The following is a 22489-nucleotide window of genomic DNA, read 5'->3' on the forward strand; positions in this document are numbered from 1 at the left end:
AATGTGACCCTGGAACATATCAATAGTTTTGTGTTGATGATGGCTGTTTGGGCATGGCAAGATAGGAACAGGCATTGAAAACATATTTACACATATTCACTTAACACATACATCATAATACTAGCTCTGTGCAATCCCTAAAAATAAAAACTATTTGTCTCTATATGAGAGCCATGGTCTATAATATTCACAATCGAAACAGGAAAGATTCTGACAATAGGCAATAAGGCAATGGGAGCAGTGTTGTGAAAAGTCCAGTTTAGTGGAATCCTAATGTGTCCTAACATACGTGATGTGTTTTCTATAGCAAGAGGAAAAGAAGAGTAAGTTACCTAATGTACCATAATTTCCTTGTTTTTGCAGGGGAGTGGGGAGCAGAATACAAGATTAACTATCAAAAAGAGATAACAGACTAACAATGTTAACTTGTGGCTTATTCTAACAGATGAAGTTTCTCTTAATTTTGCCAATGTCCAGTAGAAAAAGAACTTTGTCCTCCACCTTTGAATTTGCGCTTTTCAGCTTGCCACCTCAAGCTGAATTTCAAACATGTTTCCTTTAGAAACAGAAAGGTGTTTTGAGTCTAGGATATTAACAAAAAAAGAAAAGAAAGAAACTGTCGTGAGAAATCATGTTTTAAATAAATAAAATATATTTCTATTTTATTTTAGTATAGAATAATTCCAAAAATGTTAAGGCTTTATTGCTCAAGAAGCAAGATTATTTGTCCAGTCAGATCTTTATGCAAAAAAAATTTTAAAAATTTAAAAATGGGAAAAAATGTGCTTACAAATATGCAGCTGTGTTGTCACTTTTTAGCCACTTTAAAAGTTTTATTAATAATAAATTATTTGATTAGAATAAAGATGGTAGGAGGTTTGTTGTTGACTGGGTTTATTTCTTCCTAATTTTACATTTGCAAAGTCAGCAAAGGGAGCTTCTTGATCTTCGGCTTCACTTTACGTTTTTTTTTTGTTTTTTGTTTGTTTGTTTGTTTGTTTTTTTAAAGAAAACATATGTCGGAAATGGGAAACAACAAAGTGGATCTGTTTCAAATTTTAAGAATAAACTCCCTTACCTTTTTTCCAATTGACTAATGTGAATGTTACGATAAATTTTAGCAGAAACATCACAATAAATTTTTTTGTCCTGTTACATTAGCAACATTTCATCCTGAAGAAAACCAGCAGATGGATGTTTTCAAAATCAGCAAATTAAACTAAACTGTGTCTCTGCATTAAATGGATGAAAATGAACATGGCCTCTTGGGTCAGTCGACCCTGCTCTAATAAAACAATCCAAAGAAAGGCTGCACATTTCATTTATGTGCATAGAAAAATGAGCACAGAAAAAAAAAATAAGTCGTAGAAATCAGTATTGTCTTTTTTTTCCCTGTAATCTCTTAGCATGAGAAAACCCAAATGCTTTTCCTAATGGTACAAAAACGTTTTTAAACAGTATTTTACTCTACATTATTTTGTATTAAGGAGATTTTTTTTAAACCCAGTTTTTGAGGTTTCAGCCTTAGAGAGGTGATAAGTACATACCACAAAGAATAAACACTCTAATCCATCTACAGGATACAGATTAGGGGAGAGGCCATTTAAGATTTGCTGATTTAAAAAACAAAACAAAACAAAAAACCCTATAAAAACAAACAATTTTTTCTATTAGTTTTGCAAGTTAGCTTCAAACATCCCCATCTGAGGAGCATGCTTTGTTAAATGAAATGTTAAGGCTGAAACTTTCGAAAAATTATGAAAACAATTAGCTGGGAAAGGTCTTAAAGCAAACAGACCACTTCAAGTCTCACTCATCCAAGCATTCAAGTATAAAAGAAACCCTGCTGCTTCTACAAACAAACAGCTCCTCACATTCTCTCACTATTTATTTAGTCAGCAAATATTTCTCGAACGGAAAATTTATTGGTTGGTTGTTTATTATTTTTTTCCATTTACTTTAAAAAAAAGAAAAATAAAACTTTGGGGATAATTTGGTCTAGTAAATTGTTTTTGCAGTAAGCTGCCTAGCAAACATGACAAACATATGAAGTCATCCACGCAGAGTGTGGGTTAAATAAAGTGTGTTCATTGGCTTATAAAGGTTATCAGATTTCTATCTTACATAATCCATATATATATGATTCATATATGATCATAGCTCTTTATAGCCTGTTAAGTAATGAAGAGTGAAAATGTTTTTATGCAACTAGCTGTCAGTTTTGTCTAAATATGTTTTGTATCTAAGTTCACACTAGAATGTCTGGAGAAGAAAAAATGAATTAAGTGAAATAAGAATGGAGCAGTTGAGGAGTATGAAAAGCAACAATATTTTTCCAGGTATCCAAAGAGCCTGTCTCCTAATAATTACCTGGAGGTCACTGAGTTTTGTATGATTTGAAGCACAAATCATAAATCTGGCAAAAATCCTTTTTCTTACCACAAAAAGGACTAACCTGAGAATTCCTGACACCTTTCTTGTAGCTTCAAACTTCTCCAAATCATTCTCCCAATGTTCTGAAACCGTCAGAGGTATGACTAAACAGGGTAAGATGTAACTGAGACTTGAATGAAAACATGCAGCCAGTCTCTTTATTGCCAAGGATGAGAGGAGGCAGTTAGTAGTGGGAGAAGGATGTGCTTGCCTATCTTTGTTTGATGTTCTATGAGTGTAAATGATGCCATGGGTAATGTCTATTTCAAGAATAAGTGTAACTGTCTATATGGTACTTCTTGGTAACTTGGACTATATAATTTACCTCATGTGATCAAAAAGTTCCACTGAAAAGACAGTTAATCTATTCTAGTGCACTCTAAAGTTAAGTAATGCTTTCTTTCCTTTATAAGAAATTCCAGTGAGTCTATAAATGAACATTATTCCATGACTGAGGAAGTGCATGACACCCAGAAAGTGAAAGTTATTACAAGAGCAGCACCGACTATTTCAATTATTTAAGGCCAATGAACTTCACAAATCAGTCTCTAAACCAGATTATCTCAAGGCTGGAGAGCTCCTCTGTATTCATTTTCACCTTTGGAAGCATTGCTAGTGTTTTTCAGATTGCTGTTTTGAATGCTGACATTAAAAAGAACTTCAAAACAGTATGCTACTAGTATAAAGTGACAAACTAGTAAACAGAAAACATGGGAGTACCTTTGAAACTGATGACATTTAAAACAGTAAGTAGTTGAAAGCAACGGAAATGAAAAGAGGAGTACACATCTTTTCTAATTTTAAGATTTACTTTTAAGCCATATAAACTATTAACTTTAAACCACATAAGCAATTTACCAAGTAAGAATTAATCCCTTTAAGTTGTCATCATTTGGAATCAAATATTGAAACTGATTTTATTGCAGTTAATTAGAGAGGACACAAAATATAGGCATTTTAGTACAACAAAATAGCATAATCCACTAATTTGACTGTAAGTCCACTTACCAATTTAACCAAATATTAGTCTCCTGGTTCAATTATGTTTGACATCTTAAATCTCTTACCTCGGACTGTGAGTGTAGCAGAGGCTTCCATTTTTCCAACACGATTCTCGGCAATACACATATAGGTGCCTTCATCTGTACTCATGGTCTTTTTAATTCTTAGTGTGTAATCATCTTTTATGTCATACCTGTGTAGAATATGAGCTGGTTTTATTAAACTGTATTATCTATATAGATAATAGCACTAAGTATTTATCTTCATTTTTCTTTTTATATTGCATTTTACCTAAACACACACATATATATACACATAAATCAGCCATAAAGTACAATTGCTTAGATTGAAGGTATTGCTAATAAAATCAATTTCATATCTGATCTTTAGCTACTTGTCAGTTACCTATCCTTTACATATGCTTGCTATTCTTTCCACTTCACATCTATCAAAGGCATAATCAGCACTTTGACCTTTCTTTGGTAGCTCTTAACTACTAAAGAAAATAGTGTATATCTCAGTTTCTTGTTGAGTCATATCTCATTAGTCACATTGTTCAATAATACAATTTATTTTTAGGCACCTTGGAAATAAGATAGCTGAAATATATTAAAGAACAAAATTTTTCTCTTGTTTGTTGGCAAATTGACAAAATGGGCATTAGTTAAAAGAATTAAGGGTATGTAGTCATTTTTTTTAATAAGGACTATTAACTCCTGAAACATCAACATGCCTTGGAGTGGTTTTTGGAAATGCACATCCTCAGCTCTTTCACATGCATTTATTGTTTCACCGCCACTTCATTAATGAAGCAGACTAGCAGAGTGGGTCAGAAAACATTATAACATGAAATATTTGGGGGTATTTACATGAGAATATATTCTTATTTGATTCTAAGAAATTATAATTATACCAACTAAATAATCAAGCTATCTTTTTTTCATTCTTTTCACATCTGATCTTTCCTCCTGATATTTACCAGTGGTTCTAATTTCAAACACACATCTTGCAATAGTTCCTGATTGGCCACATTGCTTCTCTTCCTCATATATACCACAGTTGGATCCACATTTCCAAAATATGATTTTAATTGGTTCTGTCTGCTCAAAACTAGCTGTGACTTCCTGTTGCTTTCAGGACAAACACAAACATTTTAGGCTTGCATTTAAAACTACCATAATCAGATATTTTCTACTTCCAGCTTTAGCTAGAAGAATAATCCAGCTTAACTTTATTAGAGGCTAAGACATGAACTAATATAGTCCTATTTTATAGACTTCGACATGACAAAAAGAAATGTCTGCGTACCAATCATGCCAACTAAACTACCCTAACTCTTTCATCCTTTAATTATTGTGGTTACTTTTCTGTCTGTATGTTTTGCCTTAAAATTCTGCTTATTAAGTATGTTAGGGAAACTTATCCACTCCTTTCTTATCCACGACTTTCATTGTGAAGCTATCCATTGCCATACTATAAAAATCGAATTACTCCCTTTTTGAAAACTTATTGCTACAACAATAATTCTGCACTTAGTTACATTTTGTATTGTTATCTATTTTGATGAAGGCACAGATCTTGTCTGCCTCACTCACTGCAATATCCACACCACCAAACATAGAGTTTTAAACATCCAGTAGCATGATCAAGTAGTTAAAAGTACAGACTCAGGAGCAAAATGGTCAGAGTTGTATTCATGGACTTGGCCACTTAATATGCTTCTAAGGGTGGGCAATATACTTAAATTTTCTGGGTCTCTATTTCCTCATTAGCAAAATAAGTGCTAAGGATAACATTTATTTCATGGAGTTTGTGTGAGCTTTAAATGACATATAAAGTACTTAAAACAGGCACAGAAAAAGCACAGTACATATTAGCTATTATTATTCCACCTACTAGGAGCTCGAGAAACACTAGTGGTGAATATATATCTTGTTTCCTGTTGATATAAAGGCCAACTGTGAATGGCTTCAAGGCTGCAAATTACTTTACCTGTATCTTTATAGTTTCGTGCAAGTACTAAGCTAAAATGCATACAAGAGCAAAATACAGATGAACACTTTGTGCTTGACTTTGCCAGTAAAAATGTAAAAAAAAAAAAAAAAACTATTTTGATAATGGCTTCAGAAAAGTTACTGGTGATGTATTTAAGGTATAATAAAAATAATCTTTTCTACAGTTAGCCTATGTACTGCATGAGATGCTTAGCTATAAGATAGAAACATTTAAACACTGTATTTTGCAGACATTTCCAAATCATCTAAAAAAATTGAATTCTTGGCTACTGTTTAGCCATTTATTCTTGTTTGACCTTCAGATGTCTCTACATTGTCCTATGTTTGAGTTTTTTCAAGAGCTAAAAAAGGGGAGATAAACTTAATGACCTAAAAAGTCTTTTCTGGATCAATACATATGTGAAGCCATGATTCCAAGTTAATAAAATATATATATATACACACACACACACACACACACACACTCACACACATACATACATATATCTATATACATATAGTATATTATTTCTGATTTGCCATTGAGAAAAAATTGTATGTTACCTCAATTAAAAAAAATGGTTTCATGAATCATTCATAGTATCCTCAAAATCTTATTCTGAATCAGAAATTGTCATTTTATAGATGAGAAAACGGATACATAGTCAAGTAAAATGACCTGCTCAAAGTCATGTTATTGCTAAAGAAAAACACTAGAATTAACATCTTGACTCTGAATTTGTCACTTTTCCCATTCTATCTGTACTACTTCTCTGAAAGAAAACAGTTTAATTTTTAAATGCTAACTTAAAACATTAAGACACATAACTACATAATTTGGACAGATAAATAATTTCACATTCAGCAAGTATTTAGTTATAGCTTATGACAAAATTTTCCTTCACATTAGAGACATTAATTACACAGGAGACAACATGGAAGCTAAACAAAATGTAAATGTTATCTCCTGCTTTAGTGTAAAAAAAAGAAGTGTATATTCTAATCATCAGAGAACTGCAATCAAAACCACAATGAGATACCGTCTCACACCAGTCAGAATGGTTACTATTAAAAAGTCAAAAAATAACACTTGCTAATGACTCTGTGGAAAAAAAGAGAATGCTTACACATTGCTGGTGGGAATGTAAATTAGTTCAGACATTGTGGAAAGCAGTTTGGAAATTTCTCAAAGAACTTAAACAGAACTACCATTTGACTCAGCAATCCAATTACCGTGTAAATATCCAAAAGAAAATAAATTGTTTTACAAAAAAACCCACAGGCACTTGTATATTTATTGTCACACTATTCATAATAGCAAAGACATGGAATCAAACTAAGTGCCAATCAACTGTGAATTGAATAAAGAAAATGTGGTGCATATATGCCACTGAATACTACACAGTGATAAAAAAGAAGGAAATCATGTTCTCACTTAGAAGTGGAAGCTGAAAATTGGGTACACATGGATATAGAGATTGGAACAATACACACTGGGAACTACTAAAGGAAAGAGAGAAGGAGGGGGCAAAGGGCTGAAAAACTATCTATTGGATAGTATGCTTACTTTCTGGGTGATGGCACCATTTGTAGCCCCAACTTCACTGTCACACAATATGGCCATATAACAAACTGTACATGTACCCCCAAATCTAAAATAAGAGTTGAAATTTAAAAAAAATTTGAAAGTGTTTATTTAAACATGACAAAATACATAATATGTGAACCCAAACCAAGTCTGAAATCTGACTTCCTGAGATTTTTCATTATTTTAAAGAAAGGTGGAAATAAGAATAGGAATGAGTTTTTTGTTTGTTTATTTTGTAATTAATGGTACCTTGATCAGGGATACAAGTAATTGTACATTCTATGATTGCAAATTACCTTCCTTGTGAAAAGTTAAAATCAAATATTACTTGGGAAGAATAAAAGGAATTAATCTTAACAACTAATAAAAAAGACTGCCTTTCAAAGGGACTGTGCCATTAAAAGCAAACAGCAAATCTAATTTTTTTTTCTACCTATAGAACAGGTTTTCAGATATAGATTGTAAAACAATGGCCAAGGCCAATGGTCTGGTGACATGGGCCAGATTTGTTAGAAAACATAAAAGTACAGAAAGTAACTAAATCCATTCCCAGTGAGACAGGTATGCTTTGGAGTAAAAATAAATTTTTGGTGATAATTTTTAATGATCTTTCATATAACAGTGCCCAGCATAGTTCCTAGGAATTAGATGCTCAATAGCGTTGTCATCTTTTAATTTCTCCTTGATGATCATTGAAATTTGAAAAGATTATAAAAAACATTTCATTATTTTATTCAAGAAATGCTGATGACATATCTCATGCATTGCATCAAAATTTGGGGATACATTACTTAATAAGATGTAGAGCCTACTGAAATGATGTCTGCCTCCATATTAGGGTGATCAGAACTACCTCTGATGCTCTCTCCAGCTAACACACATTTCCCGGGGCCATGCCTTGTCTTTCTCCAATTGGAAATATATGCTACAATACATATCTTGTTATGTCCCATCACATTGGGATGTTGTAATTAAAAAAAAAATTTCCAGTACTTAGTTTCTGAAATGCTCACAGTCTTTTAAATTCTCATTTTTCTTGCTGCATCTTTGCCTGAGGAAAGACTGCAAATATGATTAGCAGTTTATATGATGTATTTATAATCAAATACTTTGAATATATATAAAGTGATTGACTCATTAGGCTAAAACAAACCTTAAAAGTTCACCTTCTGCAACAATCCATGGACACTTGAATCCTATCTGCAACATGCAACCAATCAGTCTTCTGGCTTGTTCCTAGGACAAGTAGCCTGTTCTATCTTTGAACATCTCTGACTATTAGAAGATCTTCTACATATGATGATATAAAACATTTCTTCCCAAAGTTACTATTAATAGTACTTACTCCTTGTGCCAAATAGAAGAGTATACTCTCTCTCCTACAAGAGAGCTTTTTCAATTTTGGGTTTCTTATGAATTATTTCATATTCAGGTCAACTATTCCTAATAACAGCAAACATATACTATACAGTGATCCCCATTATTCAGAGGGACTATGTTCCTAGACTCCTAATGGATGCTTGAAACCACAGATGGCACTGAACTACAAACACTCTACACGAGACAGTCAATCATAACTGAGAAGGTTATTAAGTGACTAACTGGCCAGTAGTGTGCATAGCATGGATACGCTGGACAAAGGGGTGATTCACGTCTTGGTGGAATGAAGCAGGAAAGTGCAAGCTTTCATCATGTTACTCAGAATACTGTGCAGTTTGCATCTGATGAATTATTTCTAGATTTTTTCATTTAATATTTTTGGAACACAGTTGACCAAGGGTAACTAAAGACACAGAAAGAGAAGGTACAAAAGTACAACTCAGAATGAACCACTGTAATAGCAGTTATCTTATCTAAGGGCTTCATGGGGAATTAAGAGCATCAGTACAGATTTACTGATTGATAAACCTAAATCTGATTATGTCACTGCACTGTTCAAAGCTATCCAATGGCTTCTCATTTTGTCACTCAGAATAAAATGTATTTATTGATGGTGTTTAAAGCTTTAGATAATCTGGTCCTTGCCTACCTCTCAAACTTCATGTTCACTCTGTTCCAGTCACATGGCTTTTCTTTTACATGCTCAACGTAAGAAGTAAGTTCTACTGTGTCTTTGTAGTGCTTTTGCAAATTCTCGGCATGTTCTTCCCTACGTTTTCCACGGCTGACCCTTTGTGACTTTCAGGATAGCCTGAAAATCATTCCCTTAAACATGTCTTTCCAGCCTACGCAATCTAGTTACTGTCCACCAATCCAGTTACTTTGAAAAATTACTTTCTTTTTATACTTTGCTTTCACATTTCTTTTGTCGTATTTTAATATATTTTATTTTCTTCAATGCACATATCTTCACCATGTCTTCTGTTTCCTTGTTTATTGTCTCCTTTATTTCCAAGAGCATGTATGTTCCATGGGAATGAGGACTGCTTTTCTCTTGCTCTAAACTGTATACCCCAAGTCTAACCAAACAGTGCTGAGATATAGGAGGTGTTCAATGAATTCTTATTGCAAAAACGATGAAGCATGAACAAATGCTTGAAATTCTTCTCTGCTTCCTTTATAGCATGCTTACCAGTACAACAATTATAGGCAGTACTGAAAGATTAACTAATTTGACATATAAAAAGATATTGTATCGGGAGGCCGAGGCAGGTGGATCACGAGGTCAAGCGATCGAGACCATCTGGTCAACATGGTGAAACCCCGTCTCTACTAAAAATACAAAAAAATTAGCTAGGCACGGTGGCGCGTGCCTGTAATCCCAGCTACTCAGGAGGCTGAGGCAGGAAGAATTGTCCTGAACCCAGGAGGCGGAGATTGCGGTGAGCCGAGATCGCGCCATTGCACTCCAGCCTGGGTAACAAGAGCGAAACTCCGTCTCAAAAAAAAAAAAAAAAGATATTGTATCAAGAAGCATAGTAATGTTGTATTTATATATCAGCAATTAGCTCTGAAATGTAAGTTAAATTCATATTGATGTAATGCTGAAAATGTAAGAATTTGGAATATTTAATGCATTAATGTTACTAGCTATATGGAGATAAGTTGGCAATTTGAACGGCAATCTACACATTTGGTTTATATATTATAATTAGTAAATTACCCTCTGTAAATTAGTAACATGAATAAATAAATAATATTTCTCCCTCCACCAAAATAAATGAAATAATTTTGAAGAATATGTAAAACAAATGTGAAGATTGAGAGAGAACAAAGTAAGCTTCGTGTTTTGTTTCATGCTTTCAAATATATAAGCTTGCTATTTTGGCAGGGCCGTTTCAAGTCACAGGTCTTATGAAAATAAAATAATGACAATAAAAATATATTTGCATAGTATTCTCAAATATATCTTTCATTTATCCTCATAACAATTCTGGTAAGTAAGGTGGGAAGTTATTACTTCCATTTTAAAAATTAGAAAATGTACATATATAAAAGTCAACCTGAAAACAAACCATATAGATTATTCTTAGACGTTTAAAAAATCTGGCATAGCACAAATCGGGATATTATGTTCTGTTTTATTCCTTGTTTCTTAAGAAAAGAATTATAGTGTGAAAATTGGAAAGGTGAAGTACACTGAACTCTTCATGTGTAAAATTAATAATTTCAAAGAACTTTGTTAAAGTCTAGAAAACCATGAAGATATAAATGAGTGAACATGAAAATATTAAGCTAATCCCATATTATTAATACTAAAGGAGAACATTTGGAACCTAAATAAAGTACCTTAGGATAAAAGAAAAAATATTATTTTATTATGCAATAATAAGAAAATTGGTTACTTCGAGAAACAGATCATAAATTCTGAGACACAATAAAGAATTTCAAAATTATTGAGGCTAGTCTAATGTCCTAATTTTAATATTAGAAAAATAGTACTGGAATTTCATCAGTAGCAAAGGTTTAGACTGTACTGGAATCTAAGTCTCCTGGCGCAATCTTCATCAACCATATTACAAAGATTTTTACCTAGCTTTTTGCCAAGGGACAATATAAGCATTCAATTTTTAAAAATCCTGATGTATGAATCCACATAAGAAAATTAAAGTAAGCAGGGGTTATACCACCAAAAGAGTAGCTGCTTTCAGAATTTTTTCCCAATGGGTTCAAAGAATAAATGGTTAAGCCTTTAATGGCTATTGTTATTAAAATTCAGGTCTCATAGTGTGGGTACTGAAATTTACCTTAGATTGTATAAATTTGTGGGGGGTGTGTGTGTTAGTCTAATAATATTTTAGAATTATTGAAACAATTGACATCATTTAAAATGTGAACTTTTTTTTTTTTTTTTTGAGATGGAGTCTCTGTTGCCCAGGCTGGAGTGCAGTGGAGCAATCTGGCTCACTGCAACATCCGTCTCCCAAGTTCAAGTGATTTTCCTGAGTCAACCTCCCGAGTAGCTGGGACTACAGGCGTGTGCCACCATGCCCGGCTAATTTTTGTATTTTTAGCAGAGACAGAGTTTCACCATGTTGGCCAGGCTCGTCTCGAACTCTTGACCTCAGGTGATCCACCCGCCTTGGCCTCCCAAAGTGCTGAAATTACAGGGGTGAGCCACCCCGCTAGGCCACATGGATATTTTAACGTACAAACTTGAATTTTCAAATCAAGGTCTGTCTTACCCAAAATACAAGCTCTTTCTGCTTCCTCATACTGCTGACCCAACAAGTCGAATACAATTGTACACCATGCAGACACTACAGTTCCTCCCAACATCACTGATTCACAGTGCCAGTCTCTAGTCTGAACCCTGACAGTAACGATAAAAAACCTGGGAAACTCAATCAAATTAAGGTACCTTTGTGAATATTTACATTAAGAAGTGTCTCAGGTCAGAGAAAGGATAGGCCTATAATTGTGATTCAATTAACTCCTATTTGCAAAAACTTGAGAAATATGAAGACTACTTTAAATAAATTATGTCTAACTAATTTCAAAAACTAGAATGTAAATAGTTGGCTCATTACTAATTTCACATGTAGGCAATCTGAAGCAAAACATGACAGAGTTTCTTTCCCAAAACACATATGGAGGCAGTATGGTTGGGGAAAACTCTTGTGACTATCTACTACCAGTCTCTGCTTTCCCTAATGGGTCATGGTTTCCCTAAGACAGTAATTTGCTTCCTAAAACCCCCAGGTGTCAAGTATTTTCCCAGGTCTAATAAATGTGGCCTTATTTCTTAGATTTCTTTCTAGTTTGGTCCTTGTTTAATAGTAATTTCATTGTAACCATTACATTGAAAAATTGGGAAAATATGCATTTCTCCCTTGAAAGCAAATATTGAAAGTGTGATATGAAAAGTTACAAATAATAATTCCTTACATTTAAAGATATCTTTATAGTGTACAACAGGGTTTTACATATAATTGCACAGCAGTAAGTAACTTAGAGAAAATGCCTATTTCCAAACACAATTTTACAGAAAATGCTGACATTGCTGTCTCAAGTTATAAAGGGACTGGAACCCTTTACAGGTACATTTATTTTTCTAACAACAGCATGCATTTTCCATTGGATGTGTGCATTTATTGCTCTGTGTGCATTTGCATTGGGCAGGTGGGTATTAATGTATTGGCTATCTTGTGTTCAGTTTCAAAACCTTAGGAAATTAACTTTATCAATATTTTTTCTCAATATTACTCTAAAACCAACTGTAACTCCAGGAGGTTCATAAATGTTTTTCCTGATATTTATGTCCTTTAACATTATTCTCTTATTAAAACAACAAAGGTATTTAAATTTTGCTTCTAATTGCCTTTAGCCTTCTTTAAACAGTCTAGAATAAATTTTAAGTAAGTAGCGTTTATTTTGGTATGAAACAGCTACTTCGTAACATGGTATGATATTATATATGATCAACACTGCTGGTTGATCACATGTAATGATCAATGTCAACGTAGAAGGTATCATTGGCTGTAATTAAAACCAAGACTAAAGAAATAGATTTAAAAAACATTACTGATGAGGAAATTCAAGTAGAAATTTGGTGATTTTCATTGTGAAATCTGCCAGTCTTTTACTCAAATAAATGCAGTCATTGTTGCCAAGTTTGATTAATGGGAGTTGTACAATCGTGTGCTGACAGTCCCCACCATAGAGATACCTTATTTTTTCTGATATGAAACACTGCTGAAAAATGCAACCCAATCAGATTTGGCCCCTGGACAACATGTGCTATCATCACTGTACCGTGAATTGAGATTGATTGGTAACCAGCTGTGACAAAGTGGAAAAGAAGCTCTGTGTTTTTGTGTTTTTTTTTCCCTTGGGGAAAAAAAAAGCAAAAGAAAACTGAATTGTGTCAAAATCATTACCATCTGTTCAGCTGAATAATAAATAAAACAAAGTAAATTTATTTAATACTTAAAACCCACAGTTTGCATGCAACATTCTGTGTGTGATATTTCATGAACAATCTCAAAACTACTTCAAAAGATAAATATTAAGTAGTTTTGAGAAACAAAGTACTACACTCTAAAATCATTTCCAGATTTAAATAAGAGAATCTATGTTATTTCTTCCTCATAAACATACCTGCTCTCACACCTAGTGGAAAGATTTCCTATACAGCTAAATTTACTTTTAAAATATCAAACAGGTGACAGAGCAAGACTCTGTCTCCTCCCCCGCCCCCAAAAAAGAAGAAGAAAATCAAACGGGAATTGAAAACTGGCAAAATTTGATAACCACATTTCATTCATGACTCATACTTTGCAATTCTTGATTCACATTAAGCCACAAGGGTAGGAACGTCTCATGATTTTCTAGCTATTAAGAATAAATTTCAGACAATTTAGGGACTCCCAAGCCTTCCACAATGACTACAGAGTTTAGGAGGAAAACAAAATTAAGAAATATAAATTATAATTTTTATTACAAACTGGAATGTGATCATGCTCTGTTCAAGCCTGTGTATCTCATCACCTTGTTTGAATTATGTAAGGACTCTATAAAACTTCCTGAACCGCCATTCTCATCTCAAAAGCACCTTTGTTTTTTAGGGAAGGAAATTTATTTTCTCAACATGTTTAGTTTTTGAAATCACCTACTACTTCTTATTATAAGATTTCTGGCTCCAATTCTGGAACAAGTGTTTTGAATTAGCACTTAAAATTTTATTATGCATCTGCTGTATTAATCGTTAAGTTGGCCAATAGTAAAAACCATGAATTGAACCAGGAAACATTTAATGTCTGTATGAGTAAATATTTCTTTCCCTTTAAAGAGACTTGAAAAGTTTGTTTTCAATTTTCAAAACACTTCCACTCAATTCAAATAGCTGACGGTCAAATTATACCTTTAGACTCTTTCAGAAAGTAAAGGTCTATAAAAATAGGCATTCTATATTTCCATCATTCAAGAAAATTTCACTATGGTGCTTTATATGAAAATGTCTCATATTGTATTATCTTACTTTCAACAGAAGAATTTTTAGGATAAAATCACTTATTCATCTTATGGAATCATGTATTGATTTTTTATACATACTAACTAATTAGTTCTACTGTGCCATGTTATGGACACGGAGATACATCCATCTAGAACTTAGTGACAGTGTTATTCAATCACTTTAAAATTTGCATTTTAGTAACTCACAAGTTTATTCAAGGCATGCTTCTATAAAATATAAACTTTCCTGCAGAAACTTTAATCTTTTACCTCCTTCACTTTGAGAGCTGAGAATAGGAAACGTTGCTCAAATTTTCTAAAATGATCTTTCCACTCACAATTTTTCAAATATCTTTGCAGAGACAACATTTGAAACTGTTACTAAGACTCACCTAAGTATTTCTTGGCAATCTAATTCCATATGATGCTTTCCTAATCTTTAATATTTAAGGTGTATCCTAAAGGCAAGCTCTTAAATCACCTTTGAACTCTGAGACCCCAAAATGAACACAATAAGCCATTCTTTTGCTGGTACAGACTGAGTCTTTGTTTTTAATCTATAGCCAACCACAGGTCACACTTTTCTTTTTGTCTACAATTATAATGCAGGCTAATGTTTATAGTTTGGGTAAAGTGAATATTTGCCTGTTCTCTCAGGGATCAGGTTGCAAGCAATTTCTCGTCAGGGGACCTCAGAGAAATGTGAAAGACAGATGCCCTTTTAAGAAAATAAAAATTTTCACAGCATTCATTGTAAAAGGAAAGAAACAAAAACCTGGAAGGTTACTCTTGCAGGGAAATAGTAAGAAGCAAGGTTATCCTTCAAGTGAACTTGCTGTTCTGTTCTGGAAGCCTCTACAGAAACCCAAATGAAACTTGAAATACGATGGCATTCTTACCTTGTCTTAATTAAGCAAACAATATTCTAGCCTCTCTTGATTCCCCATATTCTACCCTCACTACTTTTATCCTCCAACGATTACTGGCTCTCTCCTGGGTCTGACTCATAAATGCAAAACCCTTATGCTAGTCTTCCTTTAGCACAGCTGAGAGAGGAAGGCTTTTTTTTTTTCCAATTAAAAAGCTAAGCAAAGACATACAAATGAAAAACATCTTTAAAACTATCCACAATTGGATAATAGTTGATTTAACTAAACGCAGATTTCAGCTTCTAAGGTAACTAGGCCAAAAAGATTGGGACTTGAACCCATGCCAAGGAATTTGGGTACTGACCACCTTGGAACGAGAGCCTCTCTCTGGAAAGTGGGCAATGAAACGAAACTTTAGCTGGGCTCTTTTGGAGGTCAAAGCATCCTGCTCACCCTAAACCAGAACTCCTTCCAAGTTTTAACCAGTGTAGCCTGTGGCTGTCTTCTGAGTGTCCGTCTCTCCCATCTTCTCTTCCTATGGCAGACATGTGAGGCTTCAGGGATTAATTCTCTTGGCAAATTTGTGGCCAGCTGTAAAGTTCTCAGACTGTTGGTTTTGGTGATCACCCAAATTTCCATCTTCTCTTGCCTTCTTATTCTCTTGTTTTTCACTTCCTTTGAAATGAGTTTCATCTCCTCTAATATAACCCCTCACAAAATTTTTGTGGCCATCTCCATAAGGATTTTTCACTCTGTTTTCTAAATTATCTGTTTCCTGATTTGTGAAAGTGTCCTTCTCTTCTGTCATTCTCGGATATTTCTGAGATATATCTGAGAAATATTAATATTTCTTTTGCCTTAATGCAAATCTGGCTCTTCTCTGAGGATTAGCCCTCTGGTATAAAAGCAGAGGAAGAGGGAAAATGAGGACCAACCATTCTAAGCAATTACTCCATGTCTGACACAGAGTAATTACTCAATAAATATTCTTTGAATGAGCTATGTATTACATACAAATAAAATAAAGCAAACTAAAACAAAATTCAACTTCATTGAGTCTCATGTCATCCAGTTTTCAAATGAGATATTTAGAATTTTTTCTTCCTTAAGATGATAATTAATAGACCCTACCTCACAGGGCTATTGTAAGAACTAAATGTTCAGAGTTTTGAGATTTGCACAGGCACATAGTAAATCCTAAATAAATGTCACCTAACATTTTCCATAGCTGCCCTCACTTCATTCTTATCACCTCCTCCAGTGATACTATTGTCTTTATCTTTGTTTGGCCATTGTCCTCCCCGGCCTTTCAAATGGTTACACCTTTAAAATCTGAGGTTCAAATGTCTAATCTGGCCATAACCTCGGTTGCATCCTCCTCGCTTAATTAGTTCACAGACTGAAGCTCTTCCTCCATGTCTCTCTATCAACCCTTTGCATCTTCTTTACTTTCTCTACCCTGCTTAGATGCCATGGTCCATAAGTTGCTTGTCAATATCTTCGGTTATCTTGTTGCATTGCTTTCATGTTGCATTTGCCTGGCAAACCCCCAATTTTATAATAATATAACTGTTTGCCATCTTCTTTAAATGTATACAGTAGACTAATAAATACTTCAATTCACCTCTGACTGACTCTCTGAAGGGCTCAGGGAGTAGTTCAAACTTCTGAACTCAGTCTATATGTGACTTCCTCATTGGTCTTTGGACACTTCTCCAGTGTCCTCTTACATTCGAGCCCTCAACTATACCTCAGAATTCTCAGGCTGTCTCTTGTATCCCTGCATATGCTGATTCTTCACATCTGGCCCACTCACCACACCTCCCATCTCTCTTTCCCTTTAGCCCAACTACTTCTGCTTATGCAGACCTATGAGTAATTTAATACCTACTTATGCCTCTAGATTTCAAGCTTCATGAAAGCGTGGCCATGTCACTTTTATTAACCATTGTATCCTCAGAGCATAGTACAGTTAATTGAACCTAATAGGCAGTCAAGACAAATTTGCTCATGAGGGAATAAAAGAATGCCATACACATGTAGAAATAGGAAGGTTATGTTCTCTCATCGGCATCAAACATTGCTCATGACAAACTGCCAAGTGTGTACAGTGGAGACACTGTGGACATTACACAGTACATTTGAAGCAGAAGAATCACTTTGTTTTCTGTTTATTGAACTTCGAGTTTGTTCAAATAATATCTTCTATTCATCATTTTCCACTTCAAATATTCTCTCTATGTCCAATTCTGAATGTCAACACAATTAACACAATTTTTCACAAGACTCCAGAGCCACCACCTAACCTACAGTTCAAGGTAGAGATAAGTTAAAGAGAACATCCTTGCTCATACCTGTCTTTGTTCTATTATTTAACCTGAAAATCTTATGAAGAAAACCAGAGTGTACCACCCTAATGTATGAGGTATTGTTAAGCTGGGGAAAGATAAGATGCAGGGGAGCTTCCTGCCTTTCCTCTGTGTTTGCTGAAGATAGGACGGAGATTTACAAATACAAAAGATCTTTCTCCCCTCCTTCCTCCCTTCCCACCTAAAGACAGGCTGTAAATTCTCCCTTACAACCTTTACTAGCCCAGAGATGGCTCCAGGAGAATCTGGGAGTAAACTCCTCTTTCCTGGTCTCCCACCTTTGAAGCCTAGGACTACTCTGTCTTGGCGCTTTTGAAAAATTGATGTTCTTTGTTGAAAATAATAGATAAACAAGACTCCTAAACCACTGCTTTGAGTTACCTTTCTCTAGCTGTGACGCTTTCTACATTCTTTAATAACCTGTTTGCTTTTCCTCTTGTGAATCTGTCTTTTGTTGTGGGAGTCTATTACAACTACAAACTTATGAGGATTGAGAAAATAATACATTTTCTCCCCTCACCCATCCACTCCTGTTGCCTAGATGAAGAAACCAAAGTTTGATCTTCAGCAGTAAAAAAAAGAGCAAGGTCTAAAAGGTGTTTTTGTAAAAAAATATTTTAAGATAATAATTAAGTTTAAGTTAAAAAGCATATGATAAAAATTATAAACATATTTCATTATTGATAAACCTTTGATTTATATCAAATATAAACTTCAAAGAACTTATCACAATTTTAGAATTTACTTAGAATATTAAATGATTCACATGGTAGTTATTATTTCTTTTTTTGGCTTTAGACTATGAATAGCTGCAGATAGTGCACTGACAATTACATTATTGTTCCCAAAAATGCAGAGAACTTTAATATCAACTATAGCCACTCTGTTTTACACTAAATTGAAAACTCCTAAAAATTTAGAGATTTAAATATACTCATCTATTTAATATGTATATATTTATCTTATACTATCTTATAAATATGTATATAAATCTCTAAACTTTAAATATATGCATTTATATATAATATATAACTTTTACTATCTAGCTTATAAAATTTATAATAATATATGTGTTATATATAAATTTTTGTAATATATAAATATATAAATACATATTTAAAGATTAGAGATTCAGATATAAATATATCTTTGCAAAATTTTGAAAAAGACATATAGAGATGGCTGGAACTTTCAATTTAGTGAAAATCAGAATAATTATTACAGTTCCCTGCAGTTTTGAGAACAAGATATTTATGTACTATGTGAAATCAGGTACTTCTTCTTTCCACATTCATAGAAGATCAAATGCAAAGCATGATAGAGATTAGATTATAGAGAAAGAGTTTCTTTGGTTTATCATGATCAGAAAGGAGTATTTCACTATTTTCATTATTGTCCTTAATATGCAACACTCTTGACAATTTTCCCACTAACATTTCATAGATTATTTAAATAAAATCTGGTGCAATTTCCTGAATTTATTACTTTTAAATCCTTTTAAAATATGGCAGGTGTTATTTTCAATAAGTTCTTAACTAAGTAGAACTTGGAAATTTGCTGTTAAAAAGGCAAATCTGTTACAACAGAGAAGAACATGTCGGAACAAATAAAGTTGTGGAGGCAAGTTAAGTTATCCTTTCATTTAGAAATAATTGTTTTACTGGATTAAATACTTTCAAAACTGGTTTTAAAATAGGACTAGAAATTGCATTATCAAATTTGGAAAAATAGATATATCTCACAGTTGTGTGTTTGGGTAGAAATTAACCTCAACTTTAAGTCCTTTTAGGAAAATACTTTAGAGATCACATCCACAAGAATCCACAGAGCTCACAGCTCAGACCAGAAGTTTTTACGTAGGTACAGCTCATTCTTGCACTCTTTTGCATGCAAGAAGAAACACTGTGATAAGAGACAGCCCATTCACGGTAAAATTGGTAAAACGCATTTCTGAATGTGCCATCTACGTGGTGGCCTTGCTGCCTTACTTGGACAAATGCTAAGAAGTCTTCCTCATCAGTGTTCAAAGAACTAGCTGGGGAGGCGACTACATTATCAGAGGGATGTTCAGTCTGGGATGCTGTGGAAGATTCAAAAGACTCTCTTCTCTTTTCTTCTGCCAAGAGAAACTTCCTCTTAAAATGTGTTTATGGAATAATTCATGAATTCCATACAACCTCGTAGGAATACTTCTGATCATTAAATATTTCATATAACTTGAAAATGAGACCTACATTCGGACACTTCTCTAATTAAGATATTCACTAGTTTCGTCAATTCAGCAACTATTTGATATGCAAGGAATATAAAGAAAAATTATCTGCCTTATATAGTCGAGAAAAGGTACAAAAATACACATTCATCCCAAATCATTAGAAAACCAACAGGTCTTCTTCTTGTGTTAAATGATGACATGTCTACATCAAACCAAATTATAGTATTAGTCATTTATCTTACTAGGTATAACCATCCTATCTAAGGCAACAAGGAAAGATTATTATCTTTGAAGTCTATGTCAGTGAATTATATTCTATTATTTTTGTCCTAACATTAAAAACAAAAATAAATATTACATAAAATAACTAACTGAGCAATGCCCAGATTGATCTTTTCCATGAAATCAGAGTTTCTTAACCTCAGCACTATCAGCATTACAGGTCAGATTATTTATTCTTTACTGTGGGAGTTGTCTTGTGCATAGCAAGATGTTTAGCCGCATTCTTGGTGTCTACCCACTAGATGCCAGTAGCACCCATCTCTCAAATGTGGCAATCAAAACTGTCTCCAGACATTGCCAAATGTCTGTCAGGGAACAGGGAAAGCAAATTTGTCCCTAGTTGAGAATCACTTCACAAAAGGCCTAACTAGTGAGCAATATGTGGTCAGACATAGGACTGGATATTTAGGATTGAAGATAAATAAGGCAAAGGAAGTTAGGGAGATAAAGAAATAATTATAATAATGAGGAACTGAGCACTATTTTCTCTTAGAAAGTTATGCAGAAGTATAAAAAATAAAAATGTCACCAGCTGTTGACTAACACATGGAATGAAGGGGGTTCTGGGCCCAACTTAAGACATGAGCACAAGCTCTCAATATTAGAGAGACCTGAAGTTTGAATCCAGCTTTGTTCCCATGCTTCCTGTGACCTTAAACATATTTTTCACTGTCTCTGACCTTCAGTTTTCTCCTCTGTTTGAAGAAGGGATTTATACTTCAAGGCTGTTGGAAGCATTAAGTATAAATATTGTGCAGTCACTAAGCAGAAAGCCAGTGGGCCCTTAATATAAAATTAGTTTCTGTTATTTTTAAATCCTTTATTAGAAATAAATGACTGTATATGGCAGTCAAGAAAGTGGGCCTTGGATTTGGATTATTTGTATTCAGATCTCTATCATTTAAATTTGTCCCTCAGAGTCTTCATTTATCAAATAGCAATGATGTGAGTGTCAGTTTCATAAGGAAATTGGGAAGATCAAATGAGTTATTTCTATGTAAAACACCCAAAGGTTTTCATTCAAGATATTTTAAGATGCACATTTTTTATATTTTAACATGTTCAAAATTAGGAATCATCCTATCATAGATGGCATATCATAGTTGATTTGCTCAGTATCATAGTTGATTTGCTTATTTTTTTCCTTTCCTTAACTCAGGGAAAAAGTACTGTTAATCTCACAATCAATTCTACCTTGGATTCAGTGAGAGAAAATACTATTACATGATTTAAAATAATGAGACTGAATATGTTTAAAATTTTTTGTGGGTACATAGTAGGGTACATGAGATATTTTTGTTTGTTTTGGTTTTTTTTTTTTTTTTTTTTTTTTTGAGACAGAGTTTCCCTCTTGTTGCCCAAGCCGCAGTGCCATGGTGCTATCTTGGCTCACTGCAACCTCCACCTCCCAGGTTCATGAGATTCTCCTGCCTCAGTCTTCCTAGAAGCTGGGACTACAGGCATGCACCACCAAGCCAAGCTAAATTGTTTTGTATTTAGTAGAGACAGGGTTTCACCATGTTTGTCAGGCTGGTCTTGAACTCCTGACCTCAGTCGATCCACCCACCTTGGCTGGGATTGTAGGTGTGAGCCACTGCACCCAGCTGAGATGTTTTGATACAGGCATGCAGTGTGAAATAAGCACATCATGGAGAACGGGGTATCCATCCCCTCAAGCATTTATTCTTTGAGTTACAAACAATCCAATTCCATTCTTTAAGTTATTTGAAAATATACAATTAAGTTATTATTGACTATACTCACCCTATTTTAGTACACTGAAATTTGGTCTGAAAATTTTGTTAGGCAGTGAATGCAAAAGAAGACAAACTATCAATGCCCTAGAAGAATCCATCATTCTAGATTTATATGCAGTCCTCTCTCGATATCCACGGGGATTCGTTCCAGGACTGCCATCCCTACAACCCTGAAAATACCAAAATCTGAGGACACTCAAGTCCTTTACATAAAATAATGTAGCATTTGCATATAACCTATGTACATCCTCCTGCATTCTTAAAGTCATCTGTAGATTATCATATCTATTATTATAAATGCTATGTAAATCATTATAATACTGTATTTTTATTTGTATTACTTTTATTGTTGTTGTTTTTTTGTTTGTTTTTTAGTGATTTTTTTAATCAGGATTGGTTAAATCCAATATGTGGCACCCACGGACGGAGATGGCCAATCATACTCTAATAATATTATTTGACTCTTTCAGCAAGCACTTCTTTAGCTTCTGATATGTTTTCAGTAAAATTATTTTTTCTTACCCAATACAGTGTTGAGAAGAAAAGAATGTAAGTTAATAATCCACAAGAACAAGATTTGTTTTA

General features: G+C 33.8%; 1 protein-coding gene across 27 annotated transcripts in view; it reads right to left on the reverse strand.

Annotated features, from left to right (window-relative positions):
• The window catches only part of ROBO2 (roundabout guidance receptor 2), a 1679075-nt gene that overhangs the window by 121367 nt on the left and 1535219 nt on the right, over positions 1-22489 (reverse strand). For all 27 annotated transcript variants that reach the window (XM_012444747.2, XM_064380041.1, XM_064380040.1 and 24 more), the window contains one exon: positions 3501-3628. In XM_012444747.2, coding sequence (XP_012300170.2) covers positions 3501-3628 — 128 coding nt within the window. The remainder of the gene's footprint in view (positions 1-3500; positions 3629-22489) is intronic.

The sequence above is a fragment of the Aotus nancymaae genome, unplaced genomic scaffold (assembly GCF_030222135.1).
Source record: "Aotus nancymaae isolate 86718 unplaced genomic scaffold, 86718_ANA_hifiasm-v0.15.2.pri h1tg000022l_1, whole genome shotgun sequence".
In the NCBI taxonomy this organism is placed as follows: Eukaryota; Metazoa; Chordata; class Mammalia; order Primates; family Aotidae; genus Aotus; species Aotus nancymaae.